This window comes from Panthera onca, chromosome C2 (genome assembly GCF_046562875.1).
Source record: "Panthera onca isolate mPanOnc1 chromosome C2, mPanOnc1 haplotype 2, whole genome shotgun sequence".
Lineage (NCBI taxonomy): Eukaryota > Metazoa > Chordata > Mammalia > Carnivora > Felidae > Panthera > Panthera onca.
Window position 1 is genome coordinate 82,367,900 of NC_138347.1, and position 23,033 is coordinate 82,390,932.

Sequence of the window (23,033 nt, forward strand, 5' to 3'; positions counted from 1 at the left end):
ACTATTTATGGCCTAGTTTGCTTTTCTGATCTTAAATTGCTTTTCTTCCATGGCCTAAATAAATTGTTAAAAAATCTAAGGTAATTTTTCATACAAATGTGATTTCTGTCCTAGAATTTCCAGTCTGACCGAGAAATAAACAGGAGCCAGGTGCATGCACAATGAGTGAATTGCTTGCAAAGAGATGCTCATGACGGGATCATAAATCAGTAGTTCTCAGCCGGGGCGATTCTGACCCTTAGGGGTCTATGATAATGTCTGGGAACAGTTTTGTCATACCTGTGGAGGAGGTGCTCCTGGCTTCTAGTGGGTAGAGGCCACGGATGCTGCTAAACATCATACGGTGCATAGGACAGCCCCCTACAACAAAGAATCGTCTGGTCCAAAATGGCAATAGTGCCATTAGGTTAAAAAGCCCTGTCATAATTATGTGCTGAAGATACAGTATGGACTGGTTGATACTCAACTGCATTAGGAGAAACCCAAGATGGTGCCTACAGTTGTGGCCACTGTTTCTGAGTTTTTCAGGATTTTTTTTTTTTACTTCCAGATTTCTATATTGAAATCATTTTAGATTTACAGACTGGATAATTTCCATCTCTATCTCTGTTTCCTTAGCACTTGGTACACAGGATCCTGGCTTTGCAAATGTTGAGTGAAGTGAAAGAACAAAGAAAGACACACATTAGGACAAGATCTGTTTAGGTTGCACTTCTAGGTGTGCTGTGTGAAGCCCTGCTCAGAGCAGAGGGGAAGGTGTGGAGATAAGCTTCTTGGTTTCCTAGAAACACTTGGTAGGTTACCCCCTACACCACCTGTGCCTTTGTTTCTGCTTGGCCTGGGCTGCTTAGTACCAGGGGAGCTGGTGTCAGGGAAAACATCTCCTAATTAGGCCATTGATGCACTTGGGCCTTGAACGAGATCATTTCCCACCTTATACCTTACCCCAGCCCTTGCCAGTGGCTGGGACAGTCCTGTAGGCCATTACCTGTTAAATACGCGTGTGTTATATGTATTCCGATTAAAACAGAAACCTAAAATGTGAAAGTCTTCTGTAATCCTGATAATAAATTGGTATATATTTCTCCAGTTTTTAAATGTATGTATTAGTATATATATTAGCATATAACTATTAAAAATAAAATGGAATTATAATTTTATAGTATGCTATTTTACAGTGTGTTTTTACCATACATACTTACAATACATATATTGTGGGCTTTCTTTATTCTAGTGTAAGGGATAAATCATTTAAGACTGTTGTTAAAATAAGAATTTTAGTATATACCCACTTCAGAAGTACTAGAAAGACATCAATATAAATTAAAATGTGTAGTGTGTGAGTTTTCTTAGATGGAAATACCATGCTGTTATTATGTATCATGCTGTATTTTTCATTGATTATAACAATGTAGAATGATTCTATTACTGGTTTCTTTTGATGGTGAAATATTTTTAAAAACATTCTGAATCCTCAGAAGGAAACCATTATAACTGTGTTAATGTACTTTGTGTAATACTCTTAGATTTCAACCACTTTTTTTTGTGTTCCTCACAGGCAAGTATGTGTATCAGCCTATGACCCCTGTGGAGCAGCTTCCAAGCACTGAGATTCCTGCAAAGCCTCGGGAACCCACAAACACCATTCAGATCTCAGTCTCACTCACTGAACACTTTTTGAAATTTGCATCTGTCTTCCAACCACCCCTCCCCCCTGATTCACCAAGGTACTGTATGATCTCAGACCTCTTTATCGACAACTATCAGGTTAAATGTATTAATGGGAAGATGTGTTACGTGCAGAAGCAGCCGGCACCACATTCCCACAAGATGAGCCCTGAGGAGGTCTCTGCACATGATGCCTTAATTTCAAGAGAGAGCAGTACACCAAAAATAGATCACTGCTCTTCTCCCTCAAGTTCTGAGGACTCTGGGATCAATGCCATTGGGGCTCACTATGTGGAATCATGTGATGAGGACACAGAAGAAGGAGCAGAACTGAGTTCAGAGGAAGATTACAGTCCGGAGAGCAGCTGGGAACCGGATGAGTGCACCCTTCTCTCCCCTTCACAGTCAGATCTGGAAGTGATTGAAACAATAGAAACCACCGTGTGAGAGTCCAAGCAGGAAGCCACGGCCTCTGATCCATGCTGAGCTTTTGTACTTTGGTCTGATGGATCCTTTTTCCACTGCAGTTGGTATTTTCTACCCCTCTCTGACAACCATAGTGGTTCAGTGGTCTGCTGATTAGCTTCACTCTTAAATTAGTCTTAGAACTAAGACCTTCTTTTTCTTATAAATGGTTTTCTTTTGTATCTTGACTTATTTTCTATGTAGCATCTGGTGTCATGAATTGTGACCCAGCCTTAATTTCACTGGGAACTCTGAAAGCAGTGAAGTGATGATTATCATGGATCAGGTTGAGGAGCTATCCACAGCGAAGGAGACAGTATTTTCTACATAGCCAGTTCTTGACACACACACACACACACACACACACACACACACACACCCCTCTTGGCATTCCTTTTGGTGTGCCCACAGGCACCCCTACCCTGCTAGTCTCCTATGGGAATCAGCTCAGGAGCGGGGAACAGAGTGTGCACTGTAGATGCCATTCTGTCTCTTTTCTCTTCTCACCACCTGCATCGGTCTGGGCCCCTGTTGCCTCAGTTTATTTCTGGGAGGTTACTGGAGGTTCGCTCGGCCCCTAGTTATGGCTAGTGTCTGCATACCCTGCGTGATCTGGGGCAGAGCCAGACCTTCATTTAAGAAGAGATGACGCCTTCAGTTTCATGTTCAATCCACCTTTAGCTGCGTGCCTACGCTCTGCAGGGTGCACAGTGGGATGCAGACTGAGTAACACCTGACTCCTACAGGAAGGGGCCCACAGTCCAGCAGAGGGCTGTGCTAACACATGCGGGTAATGGTACCCAGAATGCTCTGGAAACCCAGGGGAAGGAGAATACTAGGCATGCAGCTGGAGAACATGTTGCCACGTTTGAGCTGGCCTCTTGGGTGGATTCCTCAACATTTCCCCATTTTTCTTAATTGTTCTTCACATCTGGGGAAAACTTTTAGGAAGTTATATAGGTATTATATTTAGGAGGCAGCCACATCTGACGTCTTAAGAAAAAAATCAATAGTTTTAGTTAGCATGGAAATGCTAAACACAGCAGTCCTTTAGGGATTAGGAATGAATCTAATAGGTTTGATTAATTCTGCTTCATTTGGTTGTATGAAGCATTAGAATGGCTTAGGTGAGAAATGGATTAGAATTCAGTATGATGCATGGATTTTTTATGCAAATGCAAAAGCAGTTGAAATAGTTTGCTGCTAAGTCAGAAGATATTTTGTGTAATACTCATTCACTTTACTACAGTAATATTCATTGTCTGTTGTACATGTTCTCTTTTCTCACACACACAAAATAGAGAATAATTCTTTCTTACTTAGCTCTCTTCTGAATTCTCCTAATTTCCATTTATACAAGGTGTTATTGTGTAAGTTGCTTATCTGCCATTTCTCCACGTCTCCTCTCTGTGAGGCGTAGTTAAGAGTTCAGGAAGTTTAAAATACAGCCTGATACACCTGCCAAAGTTTGGAGGTTGAGAAATACTTCTTATGCCCTCACTTTCTGTAAGCGTGCTCTCATGGCACTATCTCGTGCTCTGTCCGGATTTTGGCACATCTCTTCTGTGTCACATTAGTTTGTATTTTAAGAAATAAGACGAGGCCTGTTGTGTTCCACCCTGAAGCCTCCATTTGGCATCCTTCACAAATCACTCTAGGCAGAGTCTGCTGTCTTGGTTGTACATGTAGTTCAAGTGATTGGCTAGAACACTTTGTTAGGTCTAGGTGCCCAAAACAGCGCTAGGGTTTAGAAAACAGAGTACACATATTCCTTTGAAAGCAGTAGCAGTTAAAGCTTCCTGTGCTAGATGAGAATGCAGGATAAAGTTCCCACTGACTGAAATGTAAAGACTCAACAAGTCAGACCAGTAAGGTGGTGAGAGGAGCTCCAGGAACAGCAGGCTCCAGGAAAGGGCAGGTGGAGGAGGGGTGCAAAGAGGGCCTTCCCCGGCCTGATGGCTTAGGGACAGACATCTGATGAGCCTGTCTGAGGTTCTCAGTGCCTCCCATGATTTACTAGCCAGCTGAAGGCAGGCATGGAAGCCCAAATCCCGTGAGCCGAGCAGTGTAGCCAGCCACTGTGTACTCAGGATCCAAGCAGCGACCCCAGGGTCCTGTCTGCACCTACCCTGTGGTTGAGCTCAGTGAAGCCCCTGGGTGGGCATATGGAGGGTCTCCTTTCTCCGTACCATTTTATCAGTTCTGTACTCTGGGCTCACATTCCTGTTCATTAAACTGATCAGAGTCAACCACCAGGTCTCCAAAGCTGTGGAAATACGTGGTCACAGGGCCATGTTTCTGAAGCTGGCTGTGTCAGGGTTGGGGCCTTCATCTGTAATATCTATGACTTTTGCCTAGGTTCCTGTTTTTTAAACTCCTGAACTGCCATTCAGGTTACCCATGATTTTAATGAAATTTTTGGATTTAATAATGGTTGATAATCACTTTAAATATTTGCACAATCTCTTTATAATTAAAAATTCACTAAGCTTCACTTACTACTCTTTTATAGAATTGAAGATGTTCCATTGGATTCTAAATATCAGATGCTCCTGGATCTCAAAATAGCCTTTTCTAAACAAGCACAAGCAAGGGTTTCTTTGTCATAGCACTGTTAATAATTCTCTGAAAATCATACATGATTGAACCAGAATTGTTTCTTAATGCTTGCATTCCAAAAACAACTGATAAGGATATGAAAATGGGTATTTACAACTTAAATTCTAGGCCTATCTGTTATATATTATATAAAAGAATTTCTCTGTAAATCTGATATTATATTGCTCATTTGTATAAGCATATTTATAGGCACTTTAGAAAATGTTTAGACTGCAATGTGTATTATAGACATCGAACACAGTCATGTTAAATAGTCTTTGGGTTAATACTTGTACGTTGACAGGTACTAAAACTTAATAATTTGAACCTGGTAGTTCACTTGGAGTGAAGGGGTGGGCTGTGTGGATGGAGAAAGTGCTTTGGGGGCTTTTATGGAAGTCTGGCACCATTCCCACTTCCTGAAAGTTGATGTAAGAGCTGTTAGGGTGGAAGATGCAAAAGAAGTGCTGTATGGAATTCGGCTTTATTACCTAACCAAGACTTACTTTGGAATTTTCCAGTTTCAGATATTCTAACTCTTCTGGGAAATGACAAAGCAATTAAAATGCTTTTGTGGTTATAACGATTTGGTACATTAACAAATGAGGCTTTTACAATCAAACCTAGGTATTTTTTACCTTGTAATTTTTAAGATTTGAAGTAAGAATCTGAGGAAACCCATGAAGAAAAATGGTTGCTTTCCTGGGAAAGGAAGACTTGTACTTCAAGGTAATACAATACAAAATAAAACCAAATAAACCACCCAGACTAAAACAAAACGGTGAAGTCGTTGTCCTCAAGTACCTTTTGGATTTGATCTCAGATTCGATACTGTTGTGGGGCTGGTGCTTTTATTTTTTAACCTCTACTTCCTGGCCTATTTGAAGCAGTTCTTTTGAGACTAATCAGAACAAACTCATTTTATACAAATTTCTCTATTTGGGTATAGGACACAACCTATTTTAGAAAACTGCCAAAATACCCAGATAGGTTTTGGCGGTATAAATACTATTAGGCAGGGGGTCGGGGGAAAGCACAAGTTAAACTAATATTTATGTGTCAGCTCTTGATTATTCCATCTTGTTTGCAAAATTGTATTGACATGTTTTGGCCTTTCACATGAGGGAAACAACATTTTAACAGTTTTCTTTCCTATCCCCTCTCCACAGGAGGTGAGGGCCAGAATTGAGGAGGACAGTTGCATTTTAGGTTTGTCTGAATAGTCTGGGATTGTGTCTGTTCCCACAGGGGAGGAGAGGGGAAGGAGGTGGGAGTCCTCACTGTCTCAGTGCCGTGAACTCCAGGGATGTTGGTATTTCTCACATCCAAACATAATTACGAGGGCACGTCTCAAAATTAATTTTGGGATTACCTTTTAAAAATGTTACGTCACTGCTCCCTTTCATTACTCTAGAGACTGGAAAGTTGACTACTGTGAAAGGGCCATGCTTCTGTTAGTGCTTTGAGTTCCTTCTTCTGTTAAGATTGAAGCAGTGCTCTCTTCATAGTATGAACAATTCTGAAAGCAGATCATCACTAGAGGCTTTAATATTGAGCTTCTGTATCGTCGTGTCCACATACACTTTTTAAGGCTGTTCATACCTTGCAATATTCACTTACTGTGCTAATTTTTTCACCTATTTCAAAGTTTTAAGCACAATGTTGACCCCTCTGTAATTTCCTAAAATTATATTCTGTTTTCCTAAAGACAGCTCAAGTTTCCTCTATGTATAATACTTTAGGAAAATACTTACCTTGTAAAATAAATGTAATTTTTTTCTTTTGTACCAGCACAAATCTGATATTTTGGAGTCTGGAATATTCTCTCCCCCTCACTTTCTCCTTTGGAGAGGTTCTGTCTGATTCAGATAACATTGTGAACTAAAGAAAACAACCCGCATTTATAAAACATGAAACTTGTATACTGAGTGCTTAGTTTTTGCTAAGAAATAAGCAGTTTACATCATTATCACACTTAGACTTTATAAAAACTATGAAGTGCAGGTAAGTGTTATTATCCATAATAGGCACTCATGGTCAACTGCTCACAACGACTCCCAGAACACTTTGTAATAGGAACTTTGTTATCAGCCACATGAGGTTTATGCAAATAAAACTTACATTCCCCCATGGTCTTTATTTCACACACAGCTACAGGCTTGCATGTCGTTTATATGTGCCGTGTGAGACACTTCTACCCACAGGTACCAGGCAGTGCACTTTGTCACCCAGGCTCAGGGTCCATACCTCAGAGTGGCAAATCCAGAAGCTCAGTTCTTTAATTCACACCTGGAAAAGAGCAGCTTGTGGGCTGGATTTCATTAAGTAACTTCACTAGGGACTGCTAAGTAAATTCATTTATCAGTAATAGTAATAATGCCATTGTTAATATTATTAATAGTTATAGCCCAACCTTACTGCTTTCCACAAGTAATCCTTAAAGCACCCCTCTGAGGGACATTTCAGTACTGCATTTCACAAATCAGGAACAGTGTTCAAGGAGGAAATATTTTTGCCCCAAATGGCACAGCTTGTAGGTAGTAGGAGTCAGAATTGAACCCAGTTACTTTGGCTCCAGAGCTCACGTTCTTGGCCCTCTGCCTGAGTTGCTCACTCTTATAGCACCTCTTCCCACCCTCACGGTAGTTGGAGTCTGAGTCAGGAGGCTGCTAGTGAACCTGGGAGCAGAGTGGAGGGTGTTCCATCCCTGTCCCTAACCCAGCGAACACCTTCCCACGGGCTGGTGGCTCATTCCTCACCCAGTGTGGCTGCTCTCCAGGCGGTGTTGGAGAAACACCAACAAGATTCCTTCCTCCCTCCCCCTTTTCTGTGCTCCACACAGACCTCCTCCCAGCGCGTGTGTGTGTGCACACGCCAACTTACTGCAAATATCTCCATGCTTTGATGAGGCTATTGTTTCTTCCATGTTTAATCACATCTTGACAAGCATTCTAGCTCTTTCTGCCTTCCCAAAAGATGACTTGTCTCAAAATGACTTTTGCCGACAGCTAATCTCATCTGTGTGTGCATTTTACTCACTTAACTCTACATAATTGTATTGCCAAGTTCTAGAAGGCATCTCATTGTAGCCTCTTAAACAACTGCTGACTACATACACTTTTATTCTGCAATAAACTTTAATTTAGCATCTCGTCCTCATTACAATTCAGTCATTGAGAACTGCTAATGCCTTTAACCTGTGCTGTGCTGCCTCAGTTCTGCATTGAATGCAAGGAGTGAGGCAGGACCTAGGGACTCAGGCTTGTTGCAGTAGAGTTCAGGGAGGTGTAATCAGAGGTCAGATGGAATTCTGCAGGAATCAGATATAGGAACTGTTGGAAATAGAAGCAAAAACAAGGCAAAGCAAGTATGCCGGATATTAGTGGTGTTTTTGTTTGCTTTTTTGAATTTTCCTGGTTCTCTAAAATGAGTTGATACTACTTTTATAATCGGAATCCCAGTAAATTATTTTGAGGATGATGAGTCCTAGGACAGTGAGTACAGGTGGAGCATTTGCTGGGTATGTGGGGTGGAAATGGAGAGCGCGCAAGTCTGAACAGTGACTCACCTACTCAGGCACCTGCTGGACAAGACTAAAGGCTGGACTGGGGAGTGTGTGTCCTTGAACTAACTGGCCTCCACAGGGAAGTGACCCCATTCCAGCCCTCCAACCATAGATGGAAAGTTCTCGCACTGGTGGGTTGGAGAAAGAGGAGAGGATTTGCTTCTCATTGTCTTTCTCAGTCCGCAGCCTGAAGCTCTGCGTGTGAATTTGGAGATGGCAGATCAGAAGGCTTGGCTTTGGTGGGAAGCCTCAGCCCACTTTATCATCTAGTGTAAGACCCCAGATAATTTATCCCAAGAAAGAGATCTGGAGCGTCATTGTGAGATGATGACCGCACAGCACCGTGAATCAGCAAAGCACTGCGACATCAGAATGGGATGTGACCAAGCATTTCCCGAGAGGTCAGCTTATCAGCCACACCCAGTAACTCTGTGTGGTCGGAGGGACAGGATAATTTTGTGAGTTTATGGCTGAAGCAACCAATAGTTAAGTCAGCTCTAAAGGTGGGTAAGTTAGTCATACATGGCTGGTAAGTGTCAGGGCTAGAGCTCCAAATGTCTGCTGAGATTCCAAATCCAACTGGGGTGACTTCCTCATTTGTTGAGCCTGTGCAGTCAAACCCTCCTCAGGCCTACTCCATCTGCTCTCCCTCACCTGTCTGTCTCTTCCTCACTGCACGCCCAGGCCTACCACAGTCTGGACCAGCCCTGGCTCTAGGTGGAGGCATCAGCGAGCCACAGCTCAGCCCTCTGGGCATCGCCCGGTGTTGCCGTTGTTGCCAAGTCACTCTGGCTTGACCTGGGCCTGGGTCTGGCCTTGGACCCCAGATACTGACGTGTGCTCAGGGGTGGTCCTGGATCTAAGAGCTCTGTTGGGGATTGCCCTCAGATTGTAGCACTTTTTAATCAGCTGCTTCTGCCTTCTCCCCTTCCTAGCCCAGTTAGGGTGGGGCCTTTGATACCAACTGCTCTCTTAGATATTGCATGTCCTCAGTCATCACCTGTTTTGGATTTGCCTCTTGGGGCCAGTTTGCTTCAGAGGACTGTGTAGACACTGACTCCGATTCCCAGTGACGAGTATCTGATGTCTGCTTAAACAGGGCCCCATGCAGTAGACAAAGTTTCTGCCTTCATGTTTAGAATCTGTATGAACTGTGATGCCAAAATTCACAGAGCAAATGTAGACACATCCACATATCTGTAGAAGGACCTGGAAATGCCATTGCAGTATGTCCACAATGCCTAAGAGGCCACACAGGCCAGGAGCTTTTGGGAAGACCCTGGGTGGGAAACTGCTCTGTGTCTGTAGGGAGTGCTCGCTGAGGCTAGGATGAGATTTTCACAGGGATCTACACAGCCTGTCCAACCTTAGAGCCTTGAATAATGAGAGGTGACCACAACGATGCACTGAGTGTATGGAGAGGACACCAGGGATTTGGGTTTCCCAAGGAACCCAAGGCCCTAGATAAATGTGGGAGCCACAGTGGGCATCTCTGGATAGGTCATTGAGAGGGCAGTGTAAGATCATTGGGTGCAACTAGAATTCACTGAACATCCTTTTAGATTACTGGGGGTCTCAAAGGTGTCAGTTCTACCCCAAAGGATTTATTCTCACCCCATAATCAACGTATCCAAGAGTCAGGCTATGAATTCCTGGAGCTGTAGTATGTTCCTGGAGTCAAACAGGAAATAACGTGGGCCCCATGTTATGTCTGATAAAGCCATTCAGAAAGGCTGTATGGGGTACAGAGAGGTCAGCAAAGGGGAGGGTGAAGAGAGAAATCACCGTCTCAGGTGGAAGTGAGGGTGAGTGTGGGAGTGTTGAAGGGTGATGGCCTAACAATGTCCTTCTAGAGAGAAGAGGCTGGGTTCGCAAACCATGAGGTACTGGGGCATGGCACGCCCCCCAGACCATTAGGAAAAAATCCTGATCTTTGAGATGGATGTGGTACAGAGTTCTGAGGGAACAGATGTTAAGCAGGAATGGGGGCTACCAGGCTATTCAGTTAGGGAAGTGCCCCAGTGTGAAGCCGAGGCCCAGCCCTACCAGCAGCTTAACAAGCAGATCCTGCCAGGCTCCTGAGCCAACTACCTACCCCCTGGTTGGGGCAGGAGGTAGATGTCAGGGCCTGTGCACCAAAGCCAAGCTTAGGAAAGGACTGTGCAAGGGTGGTGTGCACATCTCCTGTCTTACTATCCCATGGTCCCCCGAAGCTGTAGACATTCGTTAGTTCATGCAGGCAGGCTGTACCCTTTGACCCTGAAAACTCATTCCTAAACTTATACCCAACAGAAGTGTGTACATATATTCAGCAAAGACAGGAAGAAGAATGGTAATATCTGGAAATAATCCTAATGCCCACGAACAACAGAATGGATAAATTATGGTAGATTCATATAATAGACTACTATACAGCAATGAGAATGAATAACAATTCTCACAAACATAACTGGAGTGAAAGAAGTCATTTCCAGAAGAGTACATAATGTATTTTTATAAAGTTCAAAATAAGCAAAACTATGCCAATGGAAGTCAGGATAGTGGTTAACTTGGGGGACATGAACAGAGAATTCAGGGGACCTCTGTGGTGCTGGTCATTTCTTTTTGCTTGATCTGGGTGCTGGTTATACAGGTGTGTTCACTGAATTAATCCAGCTGTACACATAGGGTTTCTGAACGTTTTTGGCCCATAAAAAAGTGACTTGAAAGAAAATGTGACATATTACATTTTAAGCACTGTGCTGTGGAAGACATGGGAGCGTACAGAACACAGTTCTGCTCTCAGGAGTGATGGAGACAGGCAGGAAGCCACCCAGGTGTGGATAAAAGGTAAGTCAAACTGCCATTTTCCTCACGGAGTTGTGGAAGGCTTCATAGAGTATCAACGTGTGAAGGAGGCTCGTGGCAGAAAGCGGGACCCCTGGGATGTAACCTGATGAGCCAGGGCTGCCCTTTGGGAGCTCAGGGGTGCTCAGACTCCCCAGGGCCTGGAGTTGGCTGTGGGCTGCCCAGAGGACAACACACACAGGCCTGCCCTGCATCTTTGGGTACATCACAGGCTTGTGATTCTGGAGATGCACCTTTGGAAAAACATTTTCAGTGGGCAGAGCTAAGTGGAAACATACTGTTTCTAAAAGGATCCCCAAAGCTCTGAATTATTTATTCACTAAAGCATTCATCATTGATGAGGTCCCTGTTGGCTCTCCTCTTCCACAAATGCCTTCCCTCCTCCTCACCACAGAAGGTTCTAGTTGGCAATGTTATCCTTGTAAAGCATCTTCCCACCCATCACTTGGACCTTTGCTATAGATGGAGCAGATTGCTTTTATTTTTATTTTTCAGAAGAGCAAACAGCCTTCCTCAGCTGACAAGTGGGCCCATGGTGGGGCTGTGCCTGCAACCCCAGGCTCCTGATTGGCAGCCCAGGGCTCTTTCTAGTAGTCCATTCTGGCTCTTGTGGAGAACTGAGTGAGACCCTGTCCCCCTGATGGCAAGAGCGAGGGGCAAGTATGGTGGGAAGGGGAGCATTCAGTGGAAGCTGGGAGTTGAAAGTAACCGTTTTCAGGAGGGCCAGAGTAATATTCAAATACTTATCATTTACCAGGTACAAGGAAGAAAGAAAACTGTGATGGACACTGCTGTATTATTGGCCAACGAGAATCCACTAACCTCTCCCATCAGGGCCTTAATGTCCTTTCAGAGGATCATCTCTCCCTCCCCCACAGGGAGCAGCATGAGAAGAGACTGTTTAGACCAGGTACCTGCCCTCCCCAAATGGTAGCTGAAGGGTCTATGGAACCTTCTCTCCTAGATCCTTCCTTTACCGCCTGTCACAGCCAAGGGGTGAGCATGGGACCTAGCAAAGCAGCTGGGGCTTGGCACTAGGGCTGGAGTGGGGTTACTTAGAGCTGTCTGCTCTTCGTCTGCTCCTTGATCTTGTGAGTTCCTCCATTCCTCTCTGTGAGCTCCATGGAGATGTCAGCAGAACCACTGCTATTGTTGACTGGAGTCTAGAAAGATTTCCAGACAAATCTTTGCCCCCGAGGAACTGCTATGAAGCAGGACCTGACATCACTGCAAGGTAGAACATCTGCTCAGTGCCATGGGAGAGGTCAGGGACAGTGGCTTCCAGATGGCAGGGATTGGGGCTCAGCTCAGGCCTGCCACACCCCCAGTGCCCAGTGCTGCCCAGCACTCAGAGTCCGTTTCTCATCTACTCTGAGGTGAGACCAGAGGGCTCTTCAAATCCAATCCAGAGTATACTCTTAGGAAGGCATGACCTGAATATAAAGATGCTGTAATGTATCCATTGGTGCTGTGACTTGAATGAGAAGGTGAAGAACTAAGGACTGATAGAACAGGACAGGGGCTAAAGAAGAGTGATTTGCTGTTTACTGGCCCTGATTTGAACAGAGGTTCTGATATTCCAACTGCTTTTGCTCTTTAGACTATATAATGAAGAAGGGCAATCACCAAATTTTGCTTTGAGAATATCAAGTGCCTTTGTCCTTAATTTTAGACTCATCAAGAAACCTTCTGATAGGTAATTTGGGCAGGGAGCATCACTAGCTCTGGAATCACAGTTGAGTTCAAATCCCTGATTTGTTCCTTGAAATATATATATATATGTTTCATGTGTGCAGCTTTATAATTCAACATCTGTATGCACTACAGAGTGATCACCGCACATCACCAAACAGCTGGCCCCTTCACACATTTTGCTCACCCTCCAACTCCCCTCCCCTCTGCTGGTAACCACGAGTCTTTTCTCTGTATCTATGAGTTTGTTTTGTTTTATGTTGTTTGTTCATTTGCTTTTTTTTTAGATTCCACAAAGGAGTGAAATCACACAGTATTTGTCTTTTGCTGTCTGACCTATCTCACTTAGCATAAGTGAATAAGAATATCAAGGTCCATCCATGTTGTTGTAAATGGCCAGGTCTCATTCTTTTTTATGGCTAATATTACATTAAAAAAATATTTAGTTTTGAGAGACAGAGAGCTAATGGGGGGAGGGCAGAGACAGAGAAAGAGAGAGAAAGGATCCAAAGCAGACTCTGTGCACTGACAGAGTGTGTCTGTTTTTATACCAAAACCATACTATTTTGATTATTCTAGTTTTGTGGTATGACATCAGAGAGTACAGAATCTCTGGCTCTGTTATTTTTTTCTCAAGATTGCTGTGGCTTTTGGGGATCTTTTGTGGTTCCATGCACATTTAAGAATTATTTGTTCTAGTTCTGTGGAATATTCCATTGGTATTTTGAATCTGTAGATTCCTTTGGGTAGTATGGACATTTTAACTGTATTAATTCTTCCAATTCATGAGCATAGAATACCTTTCCATTAGTGTCTTCTTCAGTTTCTTTCATCAGTGTCTTACAGTTTTCAATGTACAGGTCTTTCACCTCCTCACTTTATTTCTGGGTGTTTTTAGATGCAATTATAACTGGGAATGTTTTCTTAATTTCTATGTTTTGTTGTAAGTGTGTAGAAATGCCACAGATTTCTGTGTGTTGATTTTGTATCCTGTAACTTCACTGAATTCATTTATCAGTTCTAGAAGTTTTTTGGTTTTTGTTTTTTTTTGTTTTGTTTTGTTTTTTTGTGTGTTTTTTTTGTAGAGTCCTTAGGGTATTCCACATAGAGCATCATGTCATCTGCAAATACTGGCAGTTTTACCTCTTCCTTTCTGTTTGGATGCTTGTTTTTTCTTCTTTTTGCCTAACTGCCTTGGCTTAACTGCTTTTGGCCTAACTTCTTTTTGCCTAACTGCTTCCAAGGTACTTTGGATTGGACTTGAAGTATTTGACTTCCAATACTATGTTGAATAAAAATGGTAAGAGTGGGCACACTTATCTTGTTCCTGTTCTTAAAGGAAAGCTTTCAGCTTTTCACCATTGAGTGTGATGTTAGGTTGTAAGATTGTCATATGTGACTTATTATGTTGAGGTACCCACTTGGGTACTTGATACCCACTTTGTTGACAGATTTAAAAAAAATGTTTTATTATTTATTTTTGAGAGAGAGTGTGTGTGTGAGTGAGGCAGGGTCAGAGAGAGGGAGACACAGGAACCAAAGAAGGCTCAGTGCTGAGTGCAGAGCCTGACGCAGGACTCCTACTCACGAACCATGAGATCATGACCTGAGCTGAAGTCAGACACTTAAACTGAGACACCCAGGCGCCCCTATTGAGAGATTTTTTTTAAACCATAATTGGATGTTGCATTTTGTCGAGTGTTTTTTCTGTATCTATTGAGATGAACATATGATTTTTATCTTTCATTTTGTTAACGTGGCATATGTTGATTGATTTGCAGACACTGAACCATCCTTGGATGGTATACCAGGAATAAATCTTACTTGACCGTGGTGTATGATCCTTTTGATATACTGTTGGATTTTATCTGCTAATATTTTGTTAGGAATTTTTGCATCTATGTTCATCAAAGATACTGGCCTGCAATTTTCTTTTTTTGTGGTGTCCTTATCTGGTTTTGGTATCAGGGTAATGCTGGCCTCATAAAATGTGTTTGGAATCTTTCATTCCTCTTCAGTTTTTTGAAATAGTTGGAGAAGAATAGGTAGTAAATCTTTGAGTGTTTGGTAGAATTTGCCAGTGAAACCATCCAATCCCTGACTTTTATTTTTATTGCGAGGTTTCTGATTACTCTTTCAATCTGCTTACTAGTAGTTGGACTATTCACATTTTCTGTTTCTTCATAATTCAATCTTAGAAGAATGTATGTTTCTAGGAATTTATCCATTTCCTGTATGTTGTCAAGTTTGTTGGCATATAATTATTCATAGTAGTCTCTTACGACCCTTTGTATTTCTGTGGTATCAATTACAACTTCTCTCTCAGTCTATTTTTAAAGTTTATTCATTTATTTTGAGAGAGTGAGAGCATGTGTGAGCTGGGAAGGGGCAGAGAGAGAAGAATGAGAGGGAGAGAGAGAGAATCCCAGGCAGGCTCCACACTAGCAACATGGAGCCTGAAGCAGGCCTTAAACCCACAAACCATGACATCATGACCTAAGCTGAAGCCAAGAGTTGGACACTTAACCGACTGAGCCACCCAGGAGCCTACTTCTTCTTCATTGTTGATTTTATTTATTTGAGTCCTCTCTTTTTTTCTTGTGCTGTCTAGCTAAGGGTTTGTGGATTTTATCTTTTCAAAGAACCAGCTCTTAATTTCATTGATCTTTTCTATTGTCCTTTTAGTCTTTATTTCATTTATTTCCATTCTGATCTTTATTATTACCTTTCTTTCACTCCTTAGGTGTGAAGTTAAATTGAGATTTTTCTCGTTTTTTGATGTAGGCCTATATTGCTATGAACTCCCCTCTTAGAACTGCTTTTGCTGCATGCGATAAATTTTGGTATGTTCTGTTTCAGTTTCCATTTGTCTCTAGGTAATTTTTTATTTCTCCTTTGGTTTCTTTGATGACCCATTGGATGGTTAGTAGCATGTTATTTCCACTTTTTTGTGGTTTTCCCCATTTTCTTCTTGAAATTTCTAATTTCATACCATTATGATCAGAAAAGGTACTTGATGTGATTTAAATTTTCTTGAATTCAGCGAGACTTGTTTTGTGGCCCAACCCACGACTGTCCTGGAGAATGTTCCATGTATATTACATCTGTTTTTGGATGGAATGTTCTGTATATATCTACTAAATCCATCTGGCCTGATGTGTTTTTTAAGGCCAATGTTTTCTAATTGATTTTTTGTTTGGATGATCTATCCATTGATGAAAGTAGGGTATTAAAGTCTCTTACTATTATTGTACTGCTTTCAATTTATCTCTTTAGATCTGTTAATATTTGCTGTGTATACTTTTATGCTCCTATGTTGTGTGTATATACGTTTACAAATGTTACATTGTCTTGCTGGATTGACCCCTTTATCATTATGTAATGCCTTTTTGTTCTCCTATTAGTCTTTGTTTTAAAGTCCATTTTATCTGATGAGTATAGTTACTCCAGCTTTCTTTTCATTTCCATTTTCATGGAATATCTTTTTCTATTGCTCCACATTCAGTCTGTGCATGTCTTTAGATCTGAAGAGAGACTTTTGTAGACACCGTATAGATAGTTCTTGGTTTTAAAAAAATCTATTCACGGGGCACCTGAGTGACTCAGTTGGTTAAGCCTCTGTCTCTTGGTTTGGGTTCAGGTCATGATCTTGCAGTTCGTGGATTTGAGCCCCGCGTCGGGCTCTGTGCTGAGAGCTCAGAGCCTGGAGCCTGCTTTGGGTTCTGTCTCCCTCTCTTTCTATCCCTCTCCCTTCTCAAAAATAAATAAACATTAAAAAAATCTATTCAGCCACCCTATATTTTTTGACTGGTGAACATAGTCCACTGACATTGAATGTAATTATTGGTAAGTATAAATGTATTGCCATTTTATTGTTTTCTGGCTGTTTGGGTAGATTCTCCCTGTTCCTTCTTTTCTTGGTCTCTTCCTTGCAGTTTGATGTCTTCCTTCCTCCCTTCCCTTCCCTTTCTCCCTTCTCTTTTTTGTGTATCTATTGCAGGTTTTTGGTTGTAGTTACCATGGGGTTCATATATATTGACACAAAGAAACACAGAGCAGTCTATTTTAAACTGATAGTTGCTTAAATCTGAACACATTCTAAAAGCACTACACTTTTACTGCCCTTACCCAGTTTTTTAAAAAATTTATTTGGTGGGGGAGGCGCAGAGATGGAGAGAGAGAGAGAAATCCATGCTGAGCATGAAGCCCGATGTGGGACTCGAATTCACGAACTGTGAGATCATGACCTGAGCTGAAGTTGGATGCTTAACTGACTAAGCCACTCAGGCACCCCCAGTTTTGTTTCCTATGTCCTATCTTACATCTTTTATTTTGTGTATCTAACTACTTATCATAGGTACAGTTGATTTTATTATTTTTGTCATTTGACCTTCATACTAACTTTGTAAGTGACTGATCCACTGCCTTTATCATGTGTTTGCCTTTACCAGTGATAATTTTTCTTATGTTTTATTTCTGGTTATAGCTTTTTCTTTTCCACTTAAAAAAATTGTTCTTTAACGTTTATTTTTGAGACAGAGAGAGACAGAGCATGACCGGGGGGGGAGGGGGGGGAGGGTCAGAGAGAGAGAGGGAGACACAGCATCTGAAATAGGCTCCAGGCTCTGAGCTGTCAGCCCAGAGCCCAATGCGGGGCTCGAACTCACAGGCCGCGAGATCATGACCTGAGCTGAAGTCAGATGCTTAACCAACTGAGCCACCCAGGTGCCCCTCCACTTAAAGAAGACCCTTTAGCATTTCTTGGAAGGTTGTTTAAGTGATTAACTCCTTTAGGTTTTTTGCTTGTCTGGGAACCTTCTATTCTAAATGATAATCTTGCTGAGTATCCTTGGTTGGAATACTCCCAGTGCTTTAAATACATCCTTTCAGTCCTTTTGGGCCTGCAAAATTTCTGAAAAATCAGCTGATAGTCTTATGGGATTTCCTTTGTATGTGACTTTTTTTCTTCCTTGCTTTTAAGGTTCTCTCTTTAACTTTTGCAATTTTAATTATGTCTTCATGTGGCTCTCTTTGGGTTCATCTTATTTGGAATTTTCTGCTTCCTGTACCTGAATGTCCATTTCTTTTGCCATGTTAGTGAAGTTTTTAGTCATTATTTCTTCAAGTTTTCTGCCCCCCACCCCCCCTTCTCTTTTCTCTTTCTGGGACCTCTATAATGTGAATTTAGTATACTTGATATTTTCCTAGAGGTTCCTTAAATATTGTTTTTACAAAATTCTTTTTTCTTTTTCCTGTTCTGGTGATTTCCACTATTCTATCTTCAAGATTGCTGATCCATTCTTCTGCATCATCTTATCTGCTGCTGATTCCATGTAGTGTATTTTTCATTTTAATTATTCTTCAGCTCTGATTGGTTATGTCTTACATTTTCTTTGTTGAAGTTTTCATTGTGTTCCTCTATTCTCCCAATTTCAGTGAGCATTTTTATGACTATTACTTTGAGCTCTTTATCAGATAAATTACCTCCATTTCTTTAGGGTTTTTTTTCCCTGGGATATTTATCTTGTTTGGGACATACTTCACTGTCTCATTTTAGTTTTATTTTCTGTGTTTGTTTCTATAAATTAGGTGGAATAGCTACCTGTCCTGGTCTTGAAGGAGTGGCCCTGTACAGGACCATATCCTGTGTAGACTGGGACTGGAAGCTTTGGCAGGCTGGTTGGAGCTAAGCAAGTGGGCTGGGTTTGGGGTGGGTGCGGTGTCCCAGGGCACTCACTTGGTATGGTGGTTGAAGCTGGAGTGGGCATAGGCCAGGGAGTCCTGGATGCACTGTGCCAGGGCCACCTTGATGCCAGAGTGGCATGGACTGGGGGATCTAGGGTGTGCCTTGTCAAGGCCATCTTGTGGGTAGTCCCTGGGTACCCTGCCTAGAGCTGCCCTGGCAGGATGGCTGGAGCTGGAGCAAGCTGGCAGTCCTGGGGTGAATCATGCCAGGGCCACCCTGGTGAGATGGGCACAGGCCAGAGGCATCCTGGGGCACACCATGTCAAAGCTGCCCTTGCAAGACAGCAGGCATGGGCTGAGGGGAATCCTCAGATGCACTGAACTGGGGCTGTATGGCTGGTGGGATGACTGGGTTCGGTGTGTGCTGGGGGTGGAGGGAGGAGTCCCAGAGTGCACTGTGCCAGAGCTATCTTGGGGGGATGGCTGGAGCTGGTGTGGGCCAGGGGTTCAGGGTCCACTGGGGCAGCCCTAACAGGCTGGCTTAAGCACCTGGTCCCTGCTCCTGCTTGTGCTGTCAAGGTGGAGGAAGAATGTAAAAAATGGCATTCACCATGCCTCTTATCCTGGAGAGTTCCAGCAGTTCCCTGCCAGTTTGGTGGATGCCCTAAGGTTAGTAAACGGATTTCCTTTGCTCATAGTTTAATTAACCTGTTTTTCACTGTGCCTCAGGGTAGATGAATCTGGACTGGGCCCCTCAAGTGACATCTCTCCCTATTGCAGGTTGCTGCTTTGACGGTGGGGTTCTTATGGTATCGTGTCTCCTACTGTTCTCTGTGTGGTCCCTCTATTGTTTGTTGGGCAGAGACTGTTCAATCAGCTCTCACTTCTTCCTTAGGAGGAACTGCTCTATTATATGTGTGTCAGTGGGAAGAGATGAGTTTAGGGTCTTTCTATGCTGCCATCTTGGGCCACCTCCCTTAATTTTACTACTTTGGTCTTTTAACCTTCATGCTGGCTTTATAAGTGATTGATTCACTGGCTTTGTTATTTTTCCAGTGAGATTTTTACTTTCCTATACTTTATTGGTGCCATTTCTTCTCAGCTTAACGAAGTCCCTTTAAAACATTTATTGTAGGGCTGGTTTAGTGGTGATGAACTCCTTTAGCTTTTACTTATCTGAAAAGCTGTTAATCCCTCCAATTTGGAATAATCTTGCTGGGCAGAGGATTCTTGGTTGGAAGTTTTTTCCTTTCTGCACTTTGAATATGTCATGCCATTTCCTCCTGGTCTGTAAAGTTTCTGCTGAAAAATCTGATAGCTTTATGGAGTTTTCCTTATATGTAATAAGTTGTTTTTCTCCTGCTGCTCCTGATTTTGTCTTTATTCTTAATTTCTACCATTTTAATTATAATGTGTGTTGGTGTGGATCTCTTTGTGTTTATCATGGACTTGGATGTCTGATTCCTTTCCCAGAGAAGTTTTCAGCCAGGATTTCTTCAAATTATTTTTCTGGCCCTTTCTGTCTTCCCCTGGGATCTATATAATGTGATTGTTATTCTGCTTGATGTCTGTTAAGGTATCTTCATTTTTCTTAATGCTTTTTTCATTTTGCTGCTTTGTCTGGGTGAGTTCCATAGCTCCTCCTCCAGCTCACCTGATCTATTCTACTTCATCCAGTCTGCTTTGGAACCCCTCTAGTGTATTTTTTAGTTGTTATAACTTCTGTTTGGTACTGTCTTACACTTACAGTTCACACTGCGTTCATCTGTTCTTCTCCTGAGTTTGGTGAGCATCTTGATGACCATTCCTTGGAACTCTTTATGAAGTAGTTTGTGTATCTCTGTTTCCCTTTTTTCCTGAGGTTTTGTCTTGTTCTTTTGTTTGGAGATATTCTTCTGTCCCCCTCATTTTGTCTGTGTTTCTATTTATAGGTAGGTCAGTGACCTCTCTCAGTCTTGAAGGAGTGGCCTTATGTAGGAGATGTCCTGTGGGGCCCAGAAGGGCAATCTCCTTTTGTCACCAGGCCAGGTGCCTAAGGGTGTCCTCTATGTGAGCTGTGTGCTCCCTTCTATTGTGGTGGGCTGTGACTGTGGTGCATTGGTAGGCAGGGCTGGCCCCTGGCCCATCTGTGGGGTGTATCTAGGACTACTGAGGTGTGTTGGGTGGGGCTGTCAGTGGAGTATACCCTTTCTGGGGCTAGCAGTTTAGAGGGAGAATTCCAAGATGGCCCACGAGTACTGGTATTATTGAGGTAGACTGAGGTTGCAGAAGTGGCTCATACCAGTGTCTCCGTCCCCAGGGGGAGTTTCTGCTGTTTCCCGCTGCTGTGACGGATGCTTTAAGGTTAGTAAATGGAACTCCTTTACTTATAGTCTGCTTTTTAAAATGGTGTTTTTGCACTGGTCTCTGGGTACGAGTCTGCAACTCAGCCCTTTAAGAGTGGGTTTTCCATTCTCTACAGTTTTATAGTCTTCCTGAACATAATCCTCATTGAGTTTTGAAAACCTGGTGTTTTGGGAGCTCATCTCTCCTGTGGAGGATCTAAGGTTTGGGGTGCCTGATGTAGAGCTCAAATCCATCACTCCTCAGGGAAAAGTTCCATACCTTTGAGATCCCTCCTAGTTGTGCTTCCCCATGGCTGATGTGTTTTCCCCCCTGGCAAGTCCCCATCTCTGTGTCTCCTCCTTCCCATCCTGATGTTACCCTTTCAGCCTTTGTCGTGGAGGCTTTGGTCATCCAATTTTCAGGTTCCTTTCAGAGGGCATTATTCCATATGTAGTTGTAGATTTGTTGGTCTGTGGAAGGAGGTGAATTCAGGGTCTTGTTACACTGCCATCTTGAGACCAACTCTGTTCTGCCATTTCTTGAGTGTGTTGCCTTGTAATAACGATTGTTTATCGTGTGGGTCTCAGCTTTTTTATCTGTAAAATAGGGTTGAGACTATGTCCTGTAACTGTAACCAGCATCCAATTGGTGATCACTTAATGCTCAACCACCTCCCCCAATTTGACCTCCTTTCACATCCCCATCACGAGGCAGCTAGCTGCCTGTGCAGCCAGGTCTTGGGAGGAGTTCCATAATGAAAGCTAAACTCACATTTTGGGGGCATCTGCCATGTGCCCACACAGTGCTAAATGTTAACATGGATTGTCTCATTCAGTCTTCACAATGGCTTTGTTAAAGTCGAAGCTTAGAGAAGTGATCTGCTCAGGATCACAGCACATGGCAGGATCAATTTTCTATTCAAAGTCAACATATTTGCTTCTAGTGTATGTATCTATTTCCTGTGGGCTTGGTTAGTGTAAGCCAGTGTTGATCCCTGAGTGAACAGATGAAAGGAGCACCTCGACCTGTGAGGTGGAAACCTGGTCTCTGTAGTTGTGACCTCCTGTGGCTGTTGGTTCAAGGATGTCCAGAGTCCCAGGGCCAAGGAATGGAAAAATACTGCTCTGGCTCACCTACTCGCTGCCATAGGAGCACTTGGGTGGCTGGGCCACTCTGAATGGAGCCTGTGATGGAGCTGATCATGTGAATAAAGGCAGGGTTGCCACAATCAGGGTCCCTGACTTTGGATTAATAAAACCAATTGTGGCAACAAGGGTTCTGAATGTCCTTCGTGACTTAGACTGAGAGCTAGACAGCCAGCCAGAAGGCCTGCAGAACTTAAACACAGAGGCATTTATTGTCAGAGAGGGCAAATCTTACACTCAAATGGGTTTTGCCATATACGTATCAAAAGGGAGATGCCCCCACCTCCCCCCACAGTGCAGGTTCCAGTTATCCTGTGGCCTTGCAACCCCTGTTCTCTTTTCCCAACAGCAGCAGAAGTTGAAGTCCTTCCAGGTTACCCAGCAGCTAGAGGGGATGAGGCAGGACAGACTCCTGAATGCCATCTGCCTGAGACCCACCTATTCTCTAAGCTTCAGGGAAACTGGAAAACGTTCCAACTGGCAAAACGTACTTTCTTAAAAAGCTGGACAAAAGTATGGGACATTCCTTTGCTTAACAAAACAAAATCAACTGGTCTGGTGACCTGATGCTGCAGCAACATCTTGGAAGAGACAGGGAGTCTCCCTGGGGAATGAGGGGCAGGAAGAAAGGCCCAGGCATAGATGTCCCCCTCGGAACCTCTGCTCAGAGGGGGGCAGACGGAGGGGCCAAGCCAGTTAGAGAGGGGGTCCCTCCCTGGCTGCATTAGGATGGTCTCTGGTCTTCAGTGCCAGGCCTCAGTCCTCAGTCACAGGTGGGGGAATGAGCTGCAGCTGGAAGTTCTCATTCTGGAAGATGCTGTTGAAAGCAGGGCCACTCTGGGAGCCACTGAACGGCCTGTAGCTGTCGCTGCTGCGATTCTGGGAGAGTTCTGTAAGGAGGGCCAGCTGCAAAGGAGGGGACACACATCAACCAAGGTGAGTAGGGGAAGACAACGTGGGTGGGTTTGGCAGGGGGTGTGGAACAGAGTGGAGGGTCCTCAGTTCCTTGGCCTCGAATACACAAGGGACAGCACTGTGCTGCA

At 43.2% G+C, this 23,033-nt stretch overlaps 2 protein-coding genes across 4 annotated transcripts in view; one reads left to right on the forward strand and one right to left on the reverse strand.

Moving 5' to 3' along the window:
- CC2H3orf70 (chromosome C2 C3orf70 homolog) overlaps positions 1 to 6,518 on the forward strand; it is a 93,903-nt gene extending 87,385 nt beyond the window's left edge. Inside the window, exon 2 of the mRNA XM_060639418.3 lies at positions 1,559 to 6,518. Within this exon, the coding sequence (XP_060495401.1) occupies positions 1,559 to 2,115 (557 nt within the window). The 3' untranslated portion in view covers positions 2,116 to 6,518. The remainder of the gene's footprint in view (positions 1 to 1,558) is intronic.
- Positions 6,519 to 22,179: 15,661 nt separating this feature from the next.
- VPS8 (VPS8 subunit of CORVET complex) overlaps positions 22,180 to 23,033 on the reverse strand; it is a 250,782-nt gene continuing 249,928 nt past the window's right edge. For 2 of the 3 annotated variants that reach the window (XM_060639415.3, XM_060639414.3), the window contains exon 47: positions 22,180 to 22,896. In XM_060639415.3, the coding sequence (XP_060495398.1) occupies positions 22,747 to 22,896 (150 nt within the window). In that variant the 3' untranslated portion in view covers positions 22,180 to 22,746. The remainder of the gene's footprint in view (positions 22,897 to 23,033) is intronic. The other variant, XR_013557963.2, reaches the window with a different exon arrangement.